This window comes from Hemiscyllium ocellatum, chromosome 4, assembly GCF_020745735.1.
Source record: "Hemiscyllium ocellatum isolate sHemOce1 chromosome 4, sHemOce1.pat.X.cur, whole genome shotgun sequence".
Classification (NCBI taxonomy): Eukaryota; Metazoa; Chordata; class Chondrichthyes; order Orectolobiformes; family Hemiscylliidae; genus Hemiscyllium; species Hemiscyllium ocellatum.
Window position 1 is genome coordinate 26779648 of NC_083404.1, and position 19412 is coordinate 26799059.

The window sequence follows — 19412 nt, forward strand, 5'->3', positions numbered from 1 at the left end:
CTTGACTTGTCACAAAAATTTTAAAAAAAATCCAAATATGCAGTTTACCTTAAAGACTTGGGTTAACAGAAAGCAAGTATTAGAAATAAATAGATTCTAACCAAGCTAAAAACAATGAACTGGTGGCATATAATTTTACTACTTAGAATTCGTACACCCTTCAAAAACTCCCTTACATATACATACAGACAGACCCAGATAGATTAGAAAATATTGATGTTACAGGTCAAAGGAAAACAAAAATTAGGGGAACTGTTCAATAACATTAGTCCTCATGGTTCAATGGGGTGCTGCTTTTTTTCCCCCAAATCCTTCATATCTTTGATCTTTTTCTCCACGTTCTTTCACTTCTTCAGAGGAGCCAGAGAGAGACATGTTCACAAATTATAAAGTCTCTGACTTACTGGTTAAAAACAACAGTTTCCAGTAACTGCTGGGAGAAAATAATGGATTTTTTTTCAGATTTTAAGTATTTCACTGGGGGAGGGGTAGAGATACAGAGACAGAGGGGGAAAGGAACAAGAAAGCAAAAGCAGGTGTGTGAAAGGCTACCTCCACTTCCAAAGGCTGGACGACTTCTCCCTGTATTGTTCGGACCCATAAGCTGTTTAACTACCCAGGAACCAGATAATTGTCAGGTTGACAACTTTTAACATTCTCAATTGGGTACAAATGCTCAAAACAGTTACTTGTTGCAGACCACACAAAACCATTTGGCATCCTTAACACCTTCCCAGTGCTTACAAAGCAACAGCGTAAATATGATTTACAATGAATTTCAATAACTTATATTTCAAAAGTGCAGCAATCCCTTTCTCTACTCTTTGTTGTGAAACAGTCCTTTGCTCAATTTTATCCACAACCAAAAATAAATTAAGATGTGATCTTTACATTCCAAAGGTGTTTGATAAAGTAGAACCATTTGCACCATACAATAAGAACTCATGATGTTGAGTGTAGTATATTAGTCTGTTTTAAGTAAGGAAGAAGGCCCTTCAACCCATTGTGTCTCCTCTGGTCACTGAACATCCATCAATTCTAATCACATTTCCCACTATATTCATACAATGCAGGAAAAAAAAACCTTCGGCCCATTCACACTGCACCAACAAAAGTACCACTAAAAATACACTAATCTAAATTTCCTGCTCTTGTTCCATTTCCTTGAATGTATGATATTTGAAGTGCTCATCTAAAGCTTTTTGAAAGGTTTTACGTTTTCCGACCTCCACAACCTCCCCAGGCTGTACATTCCAAATTCCTAACATCCGCTGAGTGAAAACATTTTGTTCCAAATCCCCTCTGAAATCTTCTACCCTTTACCCTGAAACTATGCCCTCATGTCTGACCCCTCAACCAAGCAGAACAGCAGCTCTCTATTCACCGTATCCATACGTCAGTCTTTTACATCTCAATCATGGACCCCACCTCAGTGTAGTCTCTCTTCATAACGGAATTACTTCCCCCAGTCAACCTCTGGGGTGAATCTCTTCTGAACCTTCTCCAAAGCAATCATATTCTTCCTATAGTGTGACAACCAGAACTGCACATTGTACTCGAGCTGTGGTTAAACTCACATCATAACCTCTTTAATCATGCTGAATGCCTTCACTAATAAAGGCAAGTGTCCTGTCCCATAGTGAAGGAGGATCACTGGATCCAAAACATTACCTCTGTCTTCTCTTCACAGCAATTTCTGTTTTTTGCTTCCGACTTCCAGCATCCGCAATTCTTTTGGTCTTTTGTTTAGTGAGTATCCCGATGTCTTCTTAACCACCTTCTATTTTAGTTTAGAAAGCAGTCTTGGTGGGCCAAAGAGCCTGTTCCTGTGTTGTACTGTTCATTGTTTTATCTGTCTGTCTGACTACCTTCAAAGATCTATGTACCTGCAAACCAAGATCCCTCTTATCTTTTGTACTTCCTAGAGTCCTACCATTTAACTTGCCTTGTTAGTCCTCCAAAAATGCATTCTCTCTCACTTTTCAGGATTAAACTCCATTTGCCACTGCTCAGCCAGCCTATCAACCATCAAATTTGTAAGGCATGATCTCCCCCTTAAAAAGCCATACTGACTATGCATGATTAATCCTCATTTCTTCAAGTGGAGTTGATTTCTGTACCTCAGAATATTTTCCAATAGTTTTCCAACAACAGATATTGGACTTGTAGTTTCCTAGTTTATCCCAACTACCCTTCTTGAATAGTAGTACTACATTAGGTGCTCTCAGACCCACTGACAGCTTTTCTGTGTCATAGATTCATAGAGATGTACAGCACAGAGACAGACCAACTCGTCCATGCTGACCAAATATCCCAACCTAATCTAGTCACATTTGGCTTATATCCCTTTCTATTCATATTCCCATCCAGATGCCTCAAATGTTGCAATTGTACCAGCCTCCATCATTTCCTCTGGCAGCTCATTCCATATACGCACCTCTGCATGAAAAAGTTGCCCCTTATGTCCCTTTTGTATCTTTTCTCTCTCACCCTAAACCTATGCCCTCTAGCTCTGGACTCCCCCACCCGAGGGGAAAGACTTTGTCTCTTTATCTTATCCATGCCATTCAATTTTATAAATCTCCACGAGGTTACCCCTCAGCCTTCGCACTCCAGGGAAAACAGCCCCCGTCTATTCAACCTCTCCCTATAGCTCAAATCCTCTAACCCTGGCAACATCCTTGTAAATCTTTTCTGAACCCTTTCAAGTTTCACAACATCCTTCCAATCGGAAGGAGACCAAAATTGCACGCAATATTCCAAAAGTGGTCTAACCAATGTCCTCTACAGCTGCAATATGACCTCCCAATTTCTGCACTCAATACACTGACCAATAAAGAAAAGCATATCAAATACCGTCTTCACTATCCTATCTACCTGCGACTCTATTTCCAAGGAGCTATGAACCTGCACTCCAAGGTTTCTTTGTTCAGTAACACTCCCTAGGACCTTACCATTAAGTGTATAAGTCTTGCTCTGATTTGCTTTTCCAAAATGCAGCACCTCACATTAATCTAAAATTAAACTCCATCTGCCACTCCTCAACCCATTGGCTCACCTGATCAACATCCTGTTGTGATCTGAGGTAACCTTCTTTGCTATTTACTACACCTCCAATTTTGGTGTCATTTGCAAACTTACTATCTATATCTTCTATGTTCATACTGAAATGTGGCCAGAGGGGATTTGAAAATTAATGTCAGAGGCCCTGCAATCACCTCCATTGCATTTCACAGCAATCTGGGACTGGGGTTTATCCACTTTTAAAAGCCTGCTAAAATTTACCAAAACTTTCTCTCTATCAAATTCCTGAAGAAGGGCTTATGCCCGAAACGTCAAATTTCCTGTTCCTTGGATGCTGCCTGACCAGCTGCGCTTTTCCAGCAACACATTTTCAGCTCTGATCTCCAGCATCTGCAGACCTCACTTTCTCCTTTCTCTCTATCAATGCTAATTCAAGTGCTTCCCAGTCACTCCCTCTATTATACTGGGTCATAACTTTTACTTGTTTCTAGTACTTAAAAGTACACTTTTCTAATTTATAGCAAATTACAGGTAGTCCCCAACAGTTGTTTCTTACCAGCCAATTAACTTAGATTTGCTGTGCTGATACTTCTGTTTTTTCAAAAAGTAGTGACTGCAGGGGACACTTTGTAGACTATTTCATTGTAATGCTGATTGCGAGACACTCTTCCTGGACTGCTTCACCATGATCGATTGCAGGTATCCCTTCCCAGAGTGCTGCACTACAGGACTCACTTCCTGCAATGTTTTGCAATCACCACTATGGTGAACCGATCTTCCTGAACTGCTTCACTGTTATGCTGACTGTGGGACACTCTTCTTCAATTCTTAGTATGAACGGAAGACAGTGTTGGATAAAAGGGGATATCTTCAAGGCAGCAACTTGTAACTAGGGCACTGTTACAGGGATCAATGGTGGGGCTACAATTAGCTACAATACGATTAATGACTGGAATGAGAGAAACAATCTTCTGTTTTGCAGATGATATAAAAATAGGTGTGATAGTCAGTGGTGAGGATGTCAGCCTGAGAAAGATACACAGAAGAACCTCAATTATCCGAAGGACACGGAGAGAGAGTATTTCATTCGGCTAATTGAACGCCGGATAACAGTTTAGCCGAGCATCAGGACCTTGTGATCTTGGTTGGATAATCCGAAATTCAGATAATCAAATGCCGGATAATTGAGGTTCCTCTGTAGACAGAGTGAGTGAGTGAAGAGAAACTTGGTAAATAGAATAAAATGTGAGGAAATTAGAGGTTGTGCACTTCAGTAGAAGGTAGAGGGGAGTGAATGCTATTTAAATGAAGAAAGACTGCAGAGAGCTGCAGCACAAATGGACTTTGGGCATTCTCTGGCGTAAGTCACAAAAGGCTAGCATTCAAGTTCAGCTGGTAATAGGGAAGGGCAAGTGGTCTGTTGGTACAAAGCCTCTTTGCTCTTTTTGCCACTTTGCAAGCCACTTTCAAGACTGATGCACCCAGAATTATACACAATAACTCTGCTGAAGTTAAACAGAAACTTTCTTTTCCATCAAAGAAGAATTAAAGCACTCTCAGTTGTCTTTTTAAGTTGTCATGCTGTCTATAAGGATTGTGACTATGAAAAATTTTAACCTTAGAAGAAAATTAAAATACTTTGCCAAAGGTCAGTTCGATAATGACTTACCAAATTCTCTGTATAGTTGAATTCAGCTTTACAGGAAAAATATAAATGGTTATTGTACAAGAAAGCTTAAAGAGCAATGTTTTACTGCCATGTACATACCTATGGTAGAAAGCAGCGCCTGTTAGGACCATAGAGTAATCATTGGTCCATTTAGATGTGTAACCCCATCTTTCTTTTGTGCTGTCCCAGAAGTGACTGCGAGCTGGGTATCCCACAATTCTTTCAGGGAAGCTTTGCCACACAATGAAGGCAAAATCCACCTAAAATAAGATGAAGCCCAATCATTTTTTTTTCACAAAATTAGGAACAAATAACCTGCATAATAAAGAAGAAATGTTATATCTGTATGCAGGTGACTTACAACAGCTATAATCTTTTGTCATTTTCACAACTTTTAAAAACAGCCCCAGCCTATTCAGGCTCTCCCTATAATTCAAACCTCCAACCTTGGCAACATCCTTGTAAATCTTTTCCGAACCCTTTCAAGTTTCACAACATCCTTCCTTTGGGAGGGAGACCAGAATTGCACACAATATTCCAAAATTGGCCTAACCAATATCCTGTAGAACTGCAACATGACCTGCCAACTCTTATACTCAGTGGTCTGACCAATAAAGGAAAGCATACTAAACACCTTCTTCACTGTCCTATCTACTTGTGATTCCACTTTCAAGGAACTATGAACCTGCACTCCAAGGTCTCTTTGTCCAGCAACACTCCCCAGGACCTTGCCATTAAGTGTATAATGCCCTAACTGCCTTTCCAAAATGCAGCACCTCACATTCACCTAAATTAAACTTAATCTGCTATTCCTCAGCCCATTGGCCAAACTGATCAAGATCCTATTTTACTCTGAGGTAACCTTCTTCACTGTCTGCTACATCTCCAATTTTGGTGTCATTTGCAAAGTTACTAACTATATCTCCCATGTTCACATCCAAATCAATTATATAAATGACGAAAAGCAGTGGACCCAGTACCAATCCTTGTGGCACACCACTGTTCTCAGGCCTCCAGTCTGTATCCAAATGGCTAGTTCTTCCTGTAATCCGTATGATCTAACCTTGCTAACCAGTCTCCTATGAGGAACTTCGTCAAATGCCTACTGAAGTCCCTATAGATCACATCCAATGCTTTGTCCTCATCAATCCTCTGTTACTTTTTTCAAAAAACTCAATCAAGTTAGTGAGACATGATTTCCCACGCACAAAGCCATGTTGACTATCCCTAATCAATCCTTGTCTTTCCAAATACATGTAAATCCTGTCCCTCAGGATTCTCACCAACAACCTGCTCAATACCAATGTCAGGCTCACCTGTCTCTAGTTCCTTGGCTTTTCCTTACTGCCTTTCTTAAATAGTTGCAACATGTTAGCCGGACGACTGGATGTTGGCTATCAATGATCCAAATATCTCAGCAAGAGGCCCAACAATCACCTCCCTAGCTTCCATACAGAGTTCTTGGGTACACATGATCAGGTAACTGGAGATTTATCCACCTTTCCAATGAACAACATCCCATTTTCCACTTAGGTACCTTACAGGTTCTAAGACCCAACATTGAATCTTATAACTTCAGAAAATGACTGCACGATGCCGGTCTTCCATTTTTCTTACGTTTTCTCCAACCACCTCCACAATCCTCTGGTTTGTGCTTGGTTCGTTTATTTTGCTCTCAGCAGCGATGACTCATTCCCTGCCTTTCACACCATAATTTGCATGTATTTTACATCTTTTTCTCTTTTGCCACTTTTGGGCACTGGGCCTCAACACCATGTCCTTCACCCTTCTTCCATATCTGTCAAAAAAAACATTTTCCGAGACCTTTCAGTTTCTAACCTCACAATGAAACTGACCAGGTTGGGAATACGGCAGGGGGAAACTCTCTACCCACATCCTTATCCCACACCAGTGATCCCTTGCCCACCATTTTTGAAGGACTTTGGAGTCGGCATAACACTATGAAAATCTGGTCCCGTGTTTGTGCTGGATCTTTGCTGTGGTAATCAAAAACAAATCCTATAATCTAGCTTTATCTTTAAATTTTTGCAATGAGCTCCACTCTGTTCTCACTCAACATGTGCACAAATGCTTTCCAGCACAGCACATCCAATAGGAATGAGAAACACTAATCCGAGCCACATTCTCTTCTCCTCAGCCAAGACGCATGAAGCTAATTGCGGTGTGCACATCACCAGCCTCAATGATGTCCAATAGCTCAGTAGAGAGCAATAACATTCAAGATCTTCTTAAGGTGCACAACTTCCCAAACAGGACAGTAGGTTTCAAGCTGAGCTAAAAGATTGGTGTACCCTCACCTCAGTGGTAGAAAGAACAGTGTCTTCATCAAGGCTAAGTACTGCATGCGTATTGATGGCATCATAGGGAAGAAAACGACTACTCATAACCTATACATAATGTAGAAGAAAATTGGCAATTAATTTTGCTTCTTTAATGACAATAAAGTCAAGACCTGAATAAACAGTGAGTGAGGAGATATGAGGAGGCTTGGCAACTTGAAAAGTCTGTAGGCCCAAATGAGGGGTAACCTAGGCTGTCAAGGGAGAAGATATCAGGGGATCTGGCAGTAATTTTCAAATAATCTTTGGCCACAGGTAAAGTGCCAGAGGTTTGGAACACTGCTAACATTGTCCCATTATTAAAAAAATGGAGGAAGGGATGGACTGACAAATTACAGGGCATTCAGTCTTATCGTCATGGTGATTATGTTTTTAAAAAGAATTCTGAGGGATAGTGTACAGTATATTCCCACATAGAGACATGCATTAATCAGGGATAGTAGGCATAGATTTATTCAAGGAAGGTCATGTTTGACAAATTTGATCAAATTTATGGAGAATTAACGAGGAATGTTGTTGGGAATAATGCCTTGAATGGGGTCTACACAGACTTTAGTAAAATTTTAGTGCATCCATCATGTAGACTGGTCAAGAAAGTGAGAGTGCCCATGGCAAAATGGCATACTGGATCCAAAATTGGCTGAGAAGCAAGAAGCAGAAGCGATGGCAGGGAGATAATTGTGTCACTGGAAATCTTTTTTTAGCAGAGTTCCAAAGGGCTAAATATTGCAGCACTTACTGTTTATGGTGTACATTAATCATTTGGACTTAATGTAGGGAGTATGATTAAGATGTTTATATAAGATATGAAAATGTGTAGGGTAGTACATTGTGAAGAGGAGCACCAAAATCTGCTGGAAGATTACCAAAATCTGCTGGAGGATTATCAATGAACTGGTCAGCTGGGCAGAGCAGTGGCAAATAGAATCAAACACATAAAAATAAGGTAATACATTTCACGCGGACTAACAAGATAAGGGATTATATGATGAACGATAGATTTTTAGAAGGAACTGATGATCAGAAAGACCTTGGTGTGAATATCCAAAGATCCGTGAAGGGAGTAGGATAGTTAAATAAGGTGGTTAAGGTGGCATGAGATACTTGATTTTTATTAAACGAGGCAGAAAGTACAGGAGCAAGAAAGATGTACTAGAACCGTAAAAAGTACACTGGTTAGGCCACAACTGGAGCATTGTGTGCAGTACAGGCCACTGTGTTATAGGAAGATGTTAGTGCACTAGAGAAGATGCAGAAGAGATTTACAAGGATACTACCTTGCTGGAGTATCTGATCTATGAGGAAAGACTGGATAGTCTTTGAAGCAACAAATATTTGGGAAAGTTCTGGATAGAGGCATATAAGATTATGAGGGACATTGGTAGGATGAGTATGAAAGATCTCTTTCCATTATTATTGGTGGGGTGGGGGGTTGCAATAACCAGATCTTAGACAAGAGGGAGAAATCTAATAAGAGTGTTGAGGAGAATATTCTTTTTCATCAGAGAGTGGTAGGTATCTAGAACTAACTGCCTGGAGTGGATGAATTAGAAACTCCTGCAATATTCAAGCAGTATTTAGATATTCACCTGTGTTGACAAGGCACCCAGAGCTATGGACCAGAAGAGAAAAAATGGGATTAATGCAGTCAGATCTTTATTGACTAGCACAGATACATAGAGCCAAATGGCCCTTTTCTGTGCTAAAAATTTCAGAAAAATCAGTTTTATATGTGAAGTTTAGAGGCTGCAAAGTGCAAAGACAGCCAGGATTATTAGAATAGTTGTGCATATGGATAAGACTAATAAGCTGAAGCAGCATGGAGATGGATTTTGTTATGGAATATGGGTGGTTTTGGTGAAGGGAATGACAGCCATAGCAATTCTCTAGGCCTGACAGTTCTTGTTAATATTTCCAAGTACTTATTTTAGAAAATGATGAGTTGATGTAACTTATTTCAAAATTAAAACCAATGTGACAGGCAAACATCTTAGCTGGTTTGAGAGAAAGGACGAAGGGAAAGCACTAGAGGACTCTAACCACATTCCCATGGAATTTGCAATCTTAGGATGTTATGGGAGAAATGAGAAGGGAATGGCATGAATCACAGGGATATCTTAAACATTAAACTCAAAATTGTTTTCATAAATATACATGATAATTTTCAATGTCAAATATGAATTTAATTTTAACATTCTAAAGATTTTAAATTGTTCAGCCTTTCCCCAAATAGACTTGCAGTTTGGAGCACAATTCATATTATACATTTTCCAGCAGGAAATTCATTAGGCAGCAGGAAGGGTTAAAATATAAAACAAAAATTCAGCATACTTCACTTTACAGTATAAATATCGTATCAATGACACCCTGTACTTAGAATTTTAACTCAACTGTTTAGTTGATAATTTGAATGTTACTGATTCACTCGCCTGGATTACATATTTTCATGGCAGCCACAGCTTGAACTAATTTCCAATGAATGTCTCCCCATGAGCAAGACACTTAATGTGGCCACAGCATAAATGATAAAAAAATTGATCTACCCACAGTTAGTGTCTATGAAAGCTACTGAAACATTTAATTTAAAAATAAACCCTTACGTGCAATGATGTCTCTCATTATTACAAATTACACAGAACACAGATCCTATAAACCATTAGTATTACTGGAATTCAAATTACTGGGCCCAATGTTGTCAGATATATTTTAGAATACATTTGAACTTCATTGCATACTCTCTGCTTAAACACTGGAACAGTCAGAGTGCTTGGTCATGGAGTTAGGACAGTGACAAATATTGGCAAACAGTTGAAAGCCTATAAACAAAAAATCAAATATACTTTAATCTGATGACAGTGCATTTTTGCTTTAAATACTTACAATTTTTTTTGTCAAATATCAAAGCTATATTCAGAAGTACACAAAGTTATCAAAGTCTGCAAATCCTATGAGCAATCACCCACTGTCAACACACAGATCATAATGAAGTATTTTGAGATTGAAGTGTGCAATCTAAGAAAACTTACTTTATTTTCCCCTTCAATTACCAACACAGGGACAGTAGTGGAGGGCCACCGATGTTTGGCTGGCAAAGGTTTGTCACAGTCCCATAACACAATAACCTACAAACAACCAACAATTGGGATTAATATACAAAATTTACACTGCCTTTAAGTTTGTGCCAATTAAAATGCTCTATTACATAAATTATGTATTGACAACATAATTACATACTTCAAAAGGACAATCATTAATCTTAATTTGACAATACTGTAACATTTCCCAACATTTTATTTGTAAACACACCTTGACAACATTTCAACAAATATAGAGCAATTAGGCTAAGATTTCAGATAAAACAATCCCAATTCAAAAGGAGCAACTAAATGCAGACCTCAAAAGTGTGCACCTTATCAGTTTAATTTTGCATACCATGGTTACAAAGATAAGGGAAGGATATCAAATCTGCCCATATTCAAACAGTTGATTATGTTTTAACCCCAAAAACTGTAAAAACACCACAGACAAGTAGTTGTTGACATCTGCCATTAAATACCTTACAGCCAATTTAATGAGGTAACAGTAAGATATTTGACACTTATGCCTTCCAGAGAACAGGAAAGAAATTTGAGAGGAGATTTTAAAAGCACAAATGTCCACAGTGTTTAAGAAACATTTATCAGCTATCAAATAGAAAAAAAAATGGACAATTTACCTGGGCACAATATTGGGACTTAGCAACAGCTACTAGGAGCTTTAATATTGGCTGTGACTGCGAAACCAGCGGAGTCACTACGTGGATAACCGCAGTAAACTTAGATGAAGGCTTTATACCTGAAACCAAAAAACATAGGAAAAGGTTAAAGATCAAAACTATTCAGATAATTTAAGCTGCTGACACTTGGAAAAAAATTTAAGACAGTTACTTAAGCAGGCAGTGCATGTGACAATATATACTACAGCTCACTAAAACTAGGCATAAAAACACGCTACCATTCACAATCAGGATTCTAACACAAATCCCACATTTGAGCCGAGACACTCATGATATATTCCATTAGTCACACTGGTTCCCCTCAGCATCAGCTGAAAAAAAACTTTGTGCACTGCGAATTGCTGACTGTGGAGCTGGTAAGTGTGGAAGGTCAATTTGGCCCTGGTGAACAATAAGTGTTAAGTTGTTATATGACTGAGAACGAAACAAGAATATTAGAGGTGTTTATGCAAGAACATAAACACCTGTTATTTATAATATATGTAAATGATCTGGATGAAAATGTTGATGGTCTGACTAGTAGGCTTATTAACAAAACTAAAATTTGTGGAATTCCGGATAGTAAGGAAGCTTATCAAAGCAAAATATAAATCAGCTGAAAAATTGGGTAGGGAAATGGAGATAGAGTTTAATCCAAACAATTGTGTGGAGATGCAGTTGGGAGGTCATATGCAACAGTAATTAGCAAGACCCTTAAGGAGTACTAATATACAGAAGGATCGTGGGGTACAAGTCTATTGCTCCCTAAAAGTAGGAACACAAGTGGATCAGGTGGTAAAGAAAACATACAGCTTGTTTGCCTTTCTTAGTAAGTTGGCAAGTCATATTGCAGTTATATAAAATTTTAGCTAGGCTTCATCTGGAGTATTGTGTGCAGTTCTGGTTTGAAATTATAGGATATAGAACCTTTGGACAGTGTACAAGCATGGTTTAACAGGATGTAGCCTGGATTAGAATGTATTTGCTAGAAGGAGAAGTCAGACAATTATGTCTATTAATATGACAACATCAGAAGCTGAGGAGGCGACCTGACAGATATATATATAAAATTATGAGGGGCATGGATAAGGTGTGCAGTTGGAGTTCTTTTTCCCAGGATGGAAATGTCAATGACTAGGAGGCATAGGCTTAAGGTTAGGGGGTTAAATTTAAAGGAGATGTGCAAGACAAGTTTCAGTTTTTACACAGAGGATTGTAGGAGCCTGGAACATGCTGCCAGGGAAGTTGATAGAAGCAGACTTGATAGCAAAGTTTAACAGGCATTTAGACAGGCATATGGGTAGGGAATGCAGGCCAAGTGCAGGCATACAGGATTTGTTTAGAATGGCATAATGGTAGACACAGGCTGGGTGGACAGAAGGGCCTGTTCCTGTGTTGTATTTTCCTATGTTCTATCAATATTACAGGAGTTCTCCTGTTATGAGGGATCAGCCTTAAGAACTATACATGCCTCAGAAAGTTAAGTAATTTCTCGAAAGTCAGGTGGTGGTTGGCAACGAATTACTGTTTTTACATGGGTAATGTATAGTAGTGCAAACAGTCAGTAATTTGAGCCAATATGCAAGTAACAGAGTATCTTTTCCACACCATAAATAGTTGAAAATCAATGGGAATGTGTGCACTAAATGGTATTTTCAATTGAAATTTGTTAAATACAAATATGAAAAAGCAAATTGTATTAACATCACAATCTGCATTATTGCATTTGAAAAAAAAACAGGAGGAGGAGGAATCCAACTTTACAATGGTCATTCCAAAAATATGAGTCAATAAATATTTGGCAATAAACACTGACCCACAAGTTGGGTTGTATCCAACATCAAAAATCAAAATCAAAAGACTACTACTGAAATTATTATTGCATTCATAAAATTCTTCCACAACTATATCAGCACAGAATCAGTCAGCAGTGAAATTTCAGGTTGGCATGCTTGCAATCCCTACCATTTCCATACAAGGAAGCAATTTAACAATGAGATTAAACCTTGTTTTGTTTGTAACTTATAGCTAAAGCCTTGCATTGTAAATACATAAATGTGATGTCAATATACTTTGTATAAGAAAAGGATTCAACATATGAAAAGTTACCAACATATTACGATTCATGAATACTTTCATTTCAGCCGGAATTAATTTGCATTCTACTTACCTAAATAAGAATAATAAAAAGGAAAATCTCCTAGATGCGTTGAATACTGTGGTTGACTAAATAATCCCCCTGGAGGTTTATTCCAAATTAAACCATTGCGAGATATATGGTTAAGAATTCGATCTTGAATTATCTATCAAAAACATACATCGTTAGCAATTCTAACATTTTCTGACCCAATGATTATGGGGATGCATAATTCCCAAACAAACAGAATTAATGGTGATAAATTTTGCAAAATCCATTTGTCAGTTCTTGCTTATTTAGTTTCCAGAACAACTCCATTTAAAGCGCATAGATTATGCTTACACAAATATATTTAACTTCAAAGCAACTACAGTAAAAATTGCAACATCATACTTATTCATGTTTGAAGATCATAGTTTACTTTATGAAAGCTAAAAGTATGCTACCACAATTAAATCTACAGTAAGGTAGCTAAAATAACAATTTAGGAGGCAATGAGCTTTCATTTTTGCCATGATACAACTTAATCCTGTGTTTCAAGATAGAATCATAGAATCCCTATAAGTATGGAAGCAGGTCATTCGGCCCATCGATTCCACACTGCCCCTCTGAAGAGCATCGCACACAGATGCACCTCGCCACCCTGTCACTCTACATTTCTCATGTCTAATCCACCTAGCCTGAATATCCCTGGACATTACAGGCAATTTACCATGACCAATCCACATAATCTGCACAATTTTGGATTGAGAGAGGAAACCAGAGCACCCAGAGGAGAAACACACAGACATAGGGAAAATGTGCAAATTCCACAATCACCCAAGGTGGGAATTGTGAACGAATCCCTGATACTATGAGCTAGCAATGTTAACCACTGAGCTATCATGCCACCCCAAGTATAGGCTATTATACAATTTGTTTTAACAGTCTAATAAGCAAAACAAAGTCAAACTAAACGAGAAATTTCCAGACTCTATTCCCAGTATATTTAAATAAATAATTTATTTTAGCTAGTGAAATAATTAGAAGGTAAAAATTTGTGGTGAGGGTAAACTGAAAGATAAACCACGTTCCTCACTGTTGATTGCTATCCAATTATAGAGACTTTATGAGTGTAAGGGATGCATACAATCCTGGTAAGGCTAGAAGACGACTGCAGTGAGCAATTGTCTTTCTCTACTGCACTAATCCAGCCTTGGATTAAATATAATAATGCCGGTCATCTAGATCAGCTAACAAAAGCAAGATATTTCAGATTTCCAGCACCTTCACTAAGAACAGAAAACTTAGTGAGATTTGTAGTGTAGGTTGAGGTTGTGGATGTAAATTTGCTTGCTGAGCTGGAAGGTTCTTTTTCAGACGTTTCGTCACCATACTAGGTAAAATCTTCAATAAGCCTCCACATGAAGCGTAACCTGCTTTCTATTTATATGTTTGAGTTTCATTGGAAACCAAGGAAACTCAAACATATAAATAGAAAGCAGGCTATACCACCAGTGCTTCATTTGGAGGCTCACTGAAGATGTCACCAAGTATGGTGACGAAACATCTGAAAATGAACCTTCCAGCTCAGCGAGCAAACCTACATCCAAGAACAGAAAATATTGGAAATACTCAGCACATCAGACAGCACTGTGGAAAGTGAAGCAAAGTTAATGCTTCAGATCGATGATCTTTCACCAGATCTGGTAAGAGGTTAAGATACATCAAGTTTTAAGTAGGTAGAAATTGGGAAAGTGGTAGCTATGTGGGGGAAAAAGAAAACAAATGGGAATGATTAAGTGACAAATGGGATGATGGTGTGAGGTGAACTCGACTGACAATAAAACACGAAACTACTAATTAATCTAGAGGTGGTGTAAATGGCTACAGTAGAATCATTACCAACAGTTGCTATTTAAAAAAAAAGCAGTCTATGCTGAATCACTGAAAGAGGTGGTGTTGCACTTTCAGCTTCATTAGATGCTGGAGTGGCAAATTAATATGACTGGTGGTTGGATGATTAATGTAATGCATGCAGTCTGAATGAAGTGTTCCACAGAGCACTCAACCAATCTGCATTTCGTCTTCCCATTGTGAAGCCTGCTACATTGTGAACAGCAAGTATATCAGAGACTGAAACTACAAATTGATAACTGATGTCCCTGCAAAGAATATTTAGGGTCCTACACAATAAGGAAAGATTAATTTACACATTAGTTAAACAATAGGATTGTCTCAAACATTCACCCTGTGAAACCCTCACAGCCAGCCTGTTTGGATCTGAGGTAATGAACTTTCTGTTGAGAATTACATTGCCTATGCAATTTTAACTCCTTACATTATGATTTTAACTATAAAGAACTCACACCAAAAATTTGTGTGTGTTTGTCACATAGCCTTGAAGAATAAGTGCTGTCAAATCCACTTGAGTAAAGTTTGGAAGGGCTGTTTATAGCATCAATGCAGTTTCAAATTTAAGTGGAGTATAATATTATTATTCTTACATCCCTGCCATTCCACACACTAAATCTAAGCTTTCAATTATTTGTATTTTGTAGTGATATTCCAGGAAATAATGTTGGATAGGCTTTTTACATTTACTATTTACATTTACACTGATTAAGTCAAAACTTCATTCGTCACAATTTTGTCATAAGCAGCAGAAATTAATCTAAAAAAAAATCAATTGCAAATAACGTCTATTTTATGCTGAAATCTTCGAGTTAAGTAATTTTCCAAATTAACATCCTCAAAAAAAACAAAGTTATTTAGAACTAGTTAAGCATGCAGAAATACTTTATTATTAACAACTTGAAAAGTACAGAACAGATTTCATTGTTGGATTAAAGGATAAATTAGCATATGTTAAACCCATGTCATACTCACTTCTAATGTAGTCAATACTATCCTCTCAACTGAAGAAAAATATGCTTCCCATAAGAACTGTGTCTGTTGCTTAAGTGCTAGGATTTTGTCATGGTTAATAGATCTTATTGTTGAAGGTATCTGTAAGACAAGACAATGAACAATAACCAATGCAGAAAATGTGTGCTAATCATCTAAATGTTCTGATTGATGAATAAATCTCCATGTCAGTGAGAAGATCTGCCAATTAACATAACTGCACTAGTGAATTTGCAAGACAGTCATGCAACAGCTATACCAAGTTAGATCTGTAACCAGAACAACACATAAGGCAATACAAAGGAGGAAGGATGCTCTCAATGACTGCGAAGTCCAGAACCCATGATCATCATCTAAGGAAATGGGATAGGTCATTTAGCATTGAGATGAGGAGACATTTCTTCATCCAGAGCGTGGTGAACCTATGGAATTCTCTGCCACAGAAAGGACTTGAGGCCAAACATTGAATGGTTTCCAGAGGAGTTAGACAGTGTTACTTTATTCACTTGTGAGACCAAGGTACCCTTGGCTGGGCCAACATTTATTGCTCGTCCCTGGTTGCCTATGAGAAGGTGGTGAGCTTCTTCAACCGCTGCAGTCCATTGATCCACAATGCCCTTAGGGAGGGAATTCCAGGGTCTGACCTTACGACAATGAAGAAATGGCAATATATTTCGGGGCAACACAGCGGATAGCACTGCTGCCTCACAGCGCCAGGGACCCGGGTTTGATTCCAGCCTTGGGCGACTCTTTGTGTGGAGTTTGCACATTCTCTCAGAGTCTGTGTGGGTTTCCTCACTCAGTCCAGAAATGTGCAGGTCAGGTGAATTGTCCATGCTAAGTTGACCAAAGTGTTAAGTGAAATAGTCAGAGGGAAATGGGTCTGGGTGGGTTACTCCAGAGGATCGGTGTGGACTTGTTGGGCCAAAGGCCTGTTTTCACACTGTAGGGAATCTCATCTAATCTAATTTCAAAGTCAGGAAGGTGACTGGTTTGGAGGGCAACTTGCAGGTGGTGGTGCTCCTACCCTTATCGTTCTAGATAGAAGTGATCATAGGTTTAGAAGGCATTATTTCAAGATCTTTGGTGAATTTCTGCAATACATGTTGCGGATGGTATACACACTGCTGATATTGAGCTTTGGAGATGTGGTGCCAATCAAGTGTGTTGCATTGTCCTGGATGGCATCAAGCTTCTTGACTGAAGTTGGAGATGCATTGATTCAGGCAAGTGGGGAGTCAGGATGAGAGTTATCCACCACAGTACTCCAAGCCTCTGACCTGCTCTTTTAGCCATTGTGTTTATCTGGTGATTCCAGTTGAGTTTCTTGTCAATGGTAACTCTCAGGAGGTTGATAGTGGGGGATTCAGTGTTAGTAATGCCATGAAATTCAAGTAGCAGTGGTTAGATGTCTTTTATTGGAAAAGGTGTCAGCATTTGTCCACCTCCAACAGCAGATGTGTAGCTGTTGGACTTATACAGTGTACAATCCCAACTCTCCACAGGACTGTAGGAAGAAGGTATAGTGGGAGTATTAACATCAAGTAGGACTTCACAGGTGTCAGAAGCCTTAAGGTTAAATGCTCCCCCATTCCCTTTGATGAACAGATGTTCCAGAATATCACAGCCTTTGGTATTCACTGAGCTATTTTTCTAATCAACCTGTTCAGAGATGTTATTACACACCTCTGGAGAAGGTGGGACCTGAACTCAGGTCTCTTGGTCCAAGGGTAGGGATACTACCACTAGGCTGCAAGAGGTTTCCTGGTATGCACTGAAGTATCCACTGTGTAACAATTCAGATGTGCACAGTTGCAACAGAGCCTAGAGATCTCTCAAAGTTTCCTTTCTCAAGCAGATAGAACTTTTACTCTAAACAATTTATTGCAAAATAAATATTTCTCATCAATGAGAATGTCAAATAGCAGACACAGTAGCCTCCAACTAAGATGGTCCACAACAAACAAAACAGTAAAGGAAGTATGTCTATTGGCTTAGGTCCCGGAAGGGGTGGCTATGAGGTTTTCAGGTGACTCTCTGGCTCATCTAATCATACCCTCTTGTATTGGTGTCTGTGAGGGGTCTCATGGGCTCTCTCAACATCAGCTTCCTCCTCAAATTTGACCCCTCACTTCTTGATCTTTTCCTTGCCAAGAAACTCCCTTCATCATTGCAATTTGTGAAGGGCACAGCAAACAACCAGGGTGAGAGCTAGACTGTCTTGGGATTATAATGCACAGTACTGCCTCAGGCAGAGGCATCCAAATCACATTTTCAGGAGACTGCTCTACTATAGCCCAAATGGAAGTATGAGCAACATTGCACTTTTTAGTTGGCGTCAGTCTGTGGGTTCATTTCAGGGTTTGTCAGATGCAGACATCTGTGGGTATTCCAGAATTGAGGGAACATGACAGCTCCCTCGATAATGTATGCAGTTACATTACCTGACTGATGTGGTCACAGATTGTCTGCATATTCATGGACTGAGATTTTCCTGTCCATGAACACTACTAGTTACTGATAGCCAGAGTACTTACATGGATACAATCAATTGCATCCTACACATGTGGAAATCCTATAATTACAAGTCAGACTGCTCCAGCTGCCTGACTCACGCCATCAAGGGGAAATTTGCCTGCTTGGTACCTTTCCTGGCCCCATTTCAACCTTGGAGGAATACTCCCAAGACTACATGCTGAGGGACACATTAAAAACTTGGGGCAACTGCTGCCAAGGCACAGTGAGGAAAGACCATTGAAGGTCATTCCATCAAAGTATAATGAAGACCCATTTAGTTATCAGACTCTCTCATTGCCTCAAAATGAGTAGTTTTAAAAAAGGTGCAGCATGGTGGCTCAGTGGTTGACAATGCTGCCTCACAGTGCTGGGTTTGATTCCATCCCATGTGCGACTGTGTGGAATTTGCACATTTTCTCTGTGTCTGCGTAGGTTTCCTCTGGATGCTCCAGTTTCCTGCCACAATCCAAATATGTGCAAGTTAGGTAGATTTGCCATTCTAAATTCCCAACAGTGCCCAGGGATATGTAAGCTAGATGGATTAGCTGTGGAAACTGCAGGGTTATAGGGATAGGGCCTAGGTGGGATGCTCTTCAGACGGTCGGTATAAAGTCAATGGGCTGAATGGCCTGCTTCCATTCTGGAGTGATTCTATTCTATTCCCTTTGGCAACCATACCCCTGCTGCTTCTGTTCCAATATCTTTACTTTCCCCTGGCTCTGCCCTTTGCTTTAGCCCCCTTAATCTGTATCAGCTCTATTACCTTCTGTGGGATCTTTGGGATTATTTTAGCTCTCTGCATCTACATTGAACCTTGCTTAATCCCCTCAGCCTTGCCAACATCTTTGGATGTGCTGACCTCTTTGAAGATATCGCCTTACAGCAAGCTCAGTCACTATCTGATTAAAAGTCCTGTGTAAGCTTTGCATCATTCCCATCAATTCTAGTCCCATAATTAGCTTGCTCTGCAGGTACATCTCTATCAAAGGAACATTCCTGAACCAGTACTCGGCATTCACTCTGCTTTCAGGGGAGAATTGCTATCTCCTGCCACAAGCTGAATAT

The 19412-nt window shown here is 39.2% G+C and overlaps 1 protein-coding gene across 1 annotated transcript in view; it reads right to left on the reverse strand.

Annotated features, from left to right (window-relative positions):
- LOC132811644 (exostosin-1-like) overlaps nt 1-19412 on the reverse strand; it is a 162132-nt gene that overhangs the window by 11619 nt on the left and 131101 nt on the right. Inside the window, exons 4-9 of the mRNA XM_060822829.1 lie at nt 15813-15932; nt 12978-13110; nt 10769-10887; nt 10080-10175; nt 7012-7101; nt 4793-4953 (exon numbers count right to left, since the gene is read on the reverse strand). Of these exons, the coding sequence (XP_060678812.1) occupies nt 4793-4953; nt 7012-7101; nt 10080-10175; nt 10769-10887; nt 12978-13110; nt 15813-15932 (719 nt within the window). The remainder of the gene's footprint in view (nt 1-4792; nt 4954-7011; nt 7102-10079; nt 10176-10768; nt 10888-12977; nt 13111-15812; nt 15933-19412) is intronic.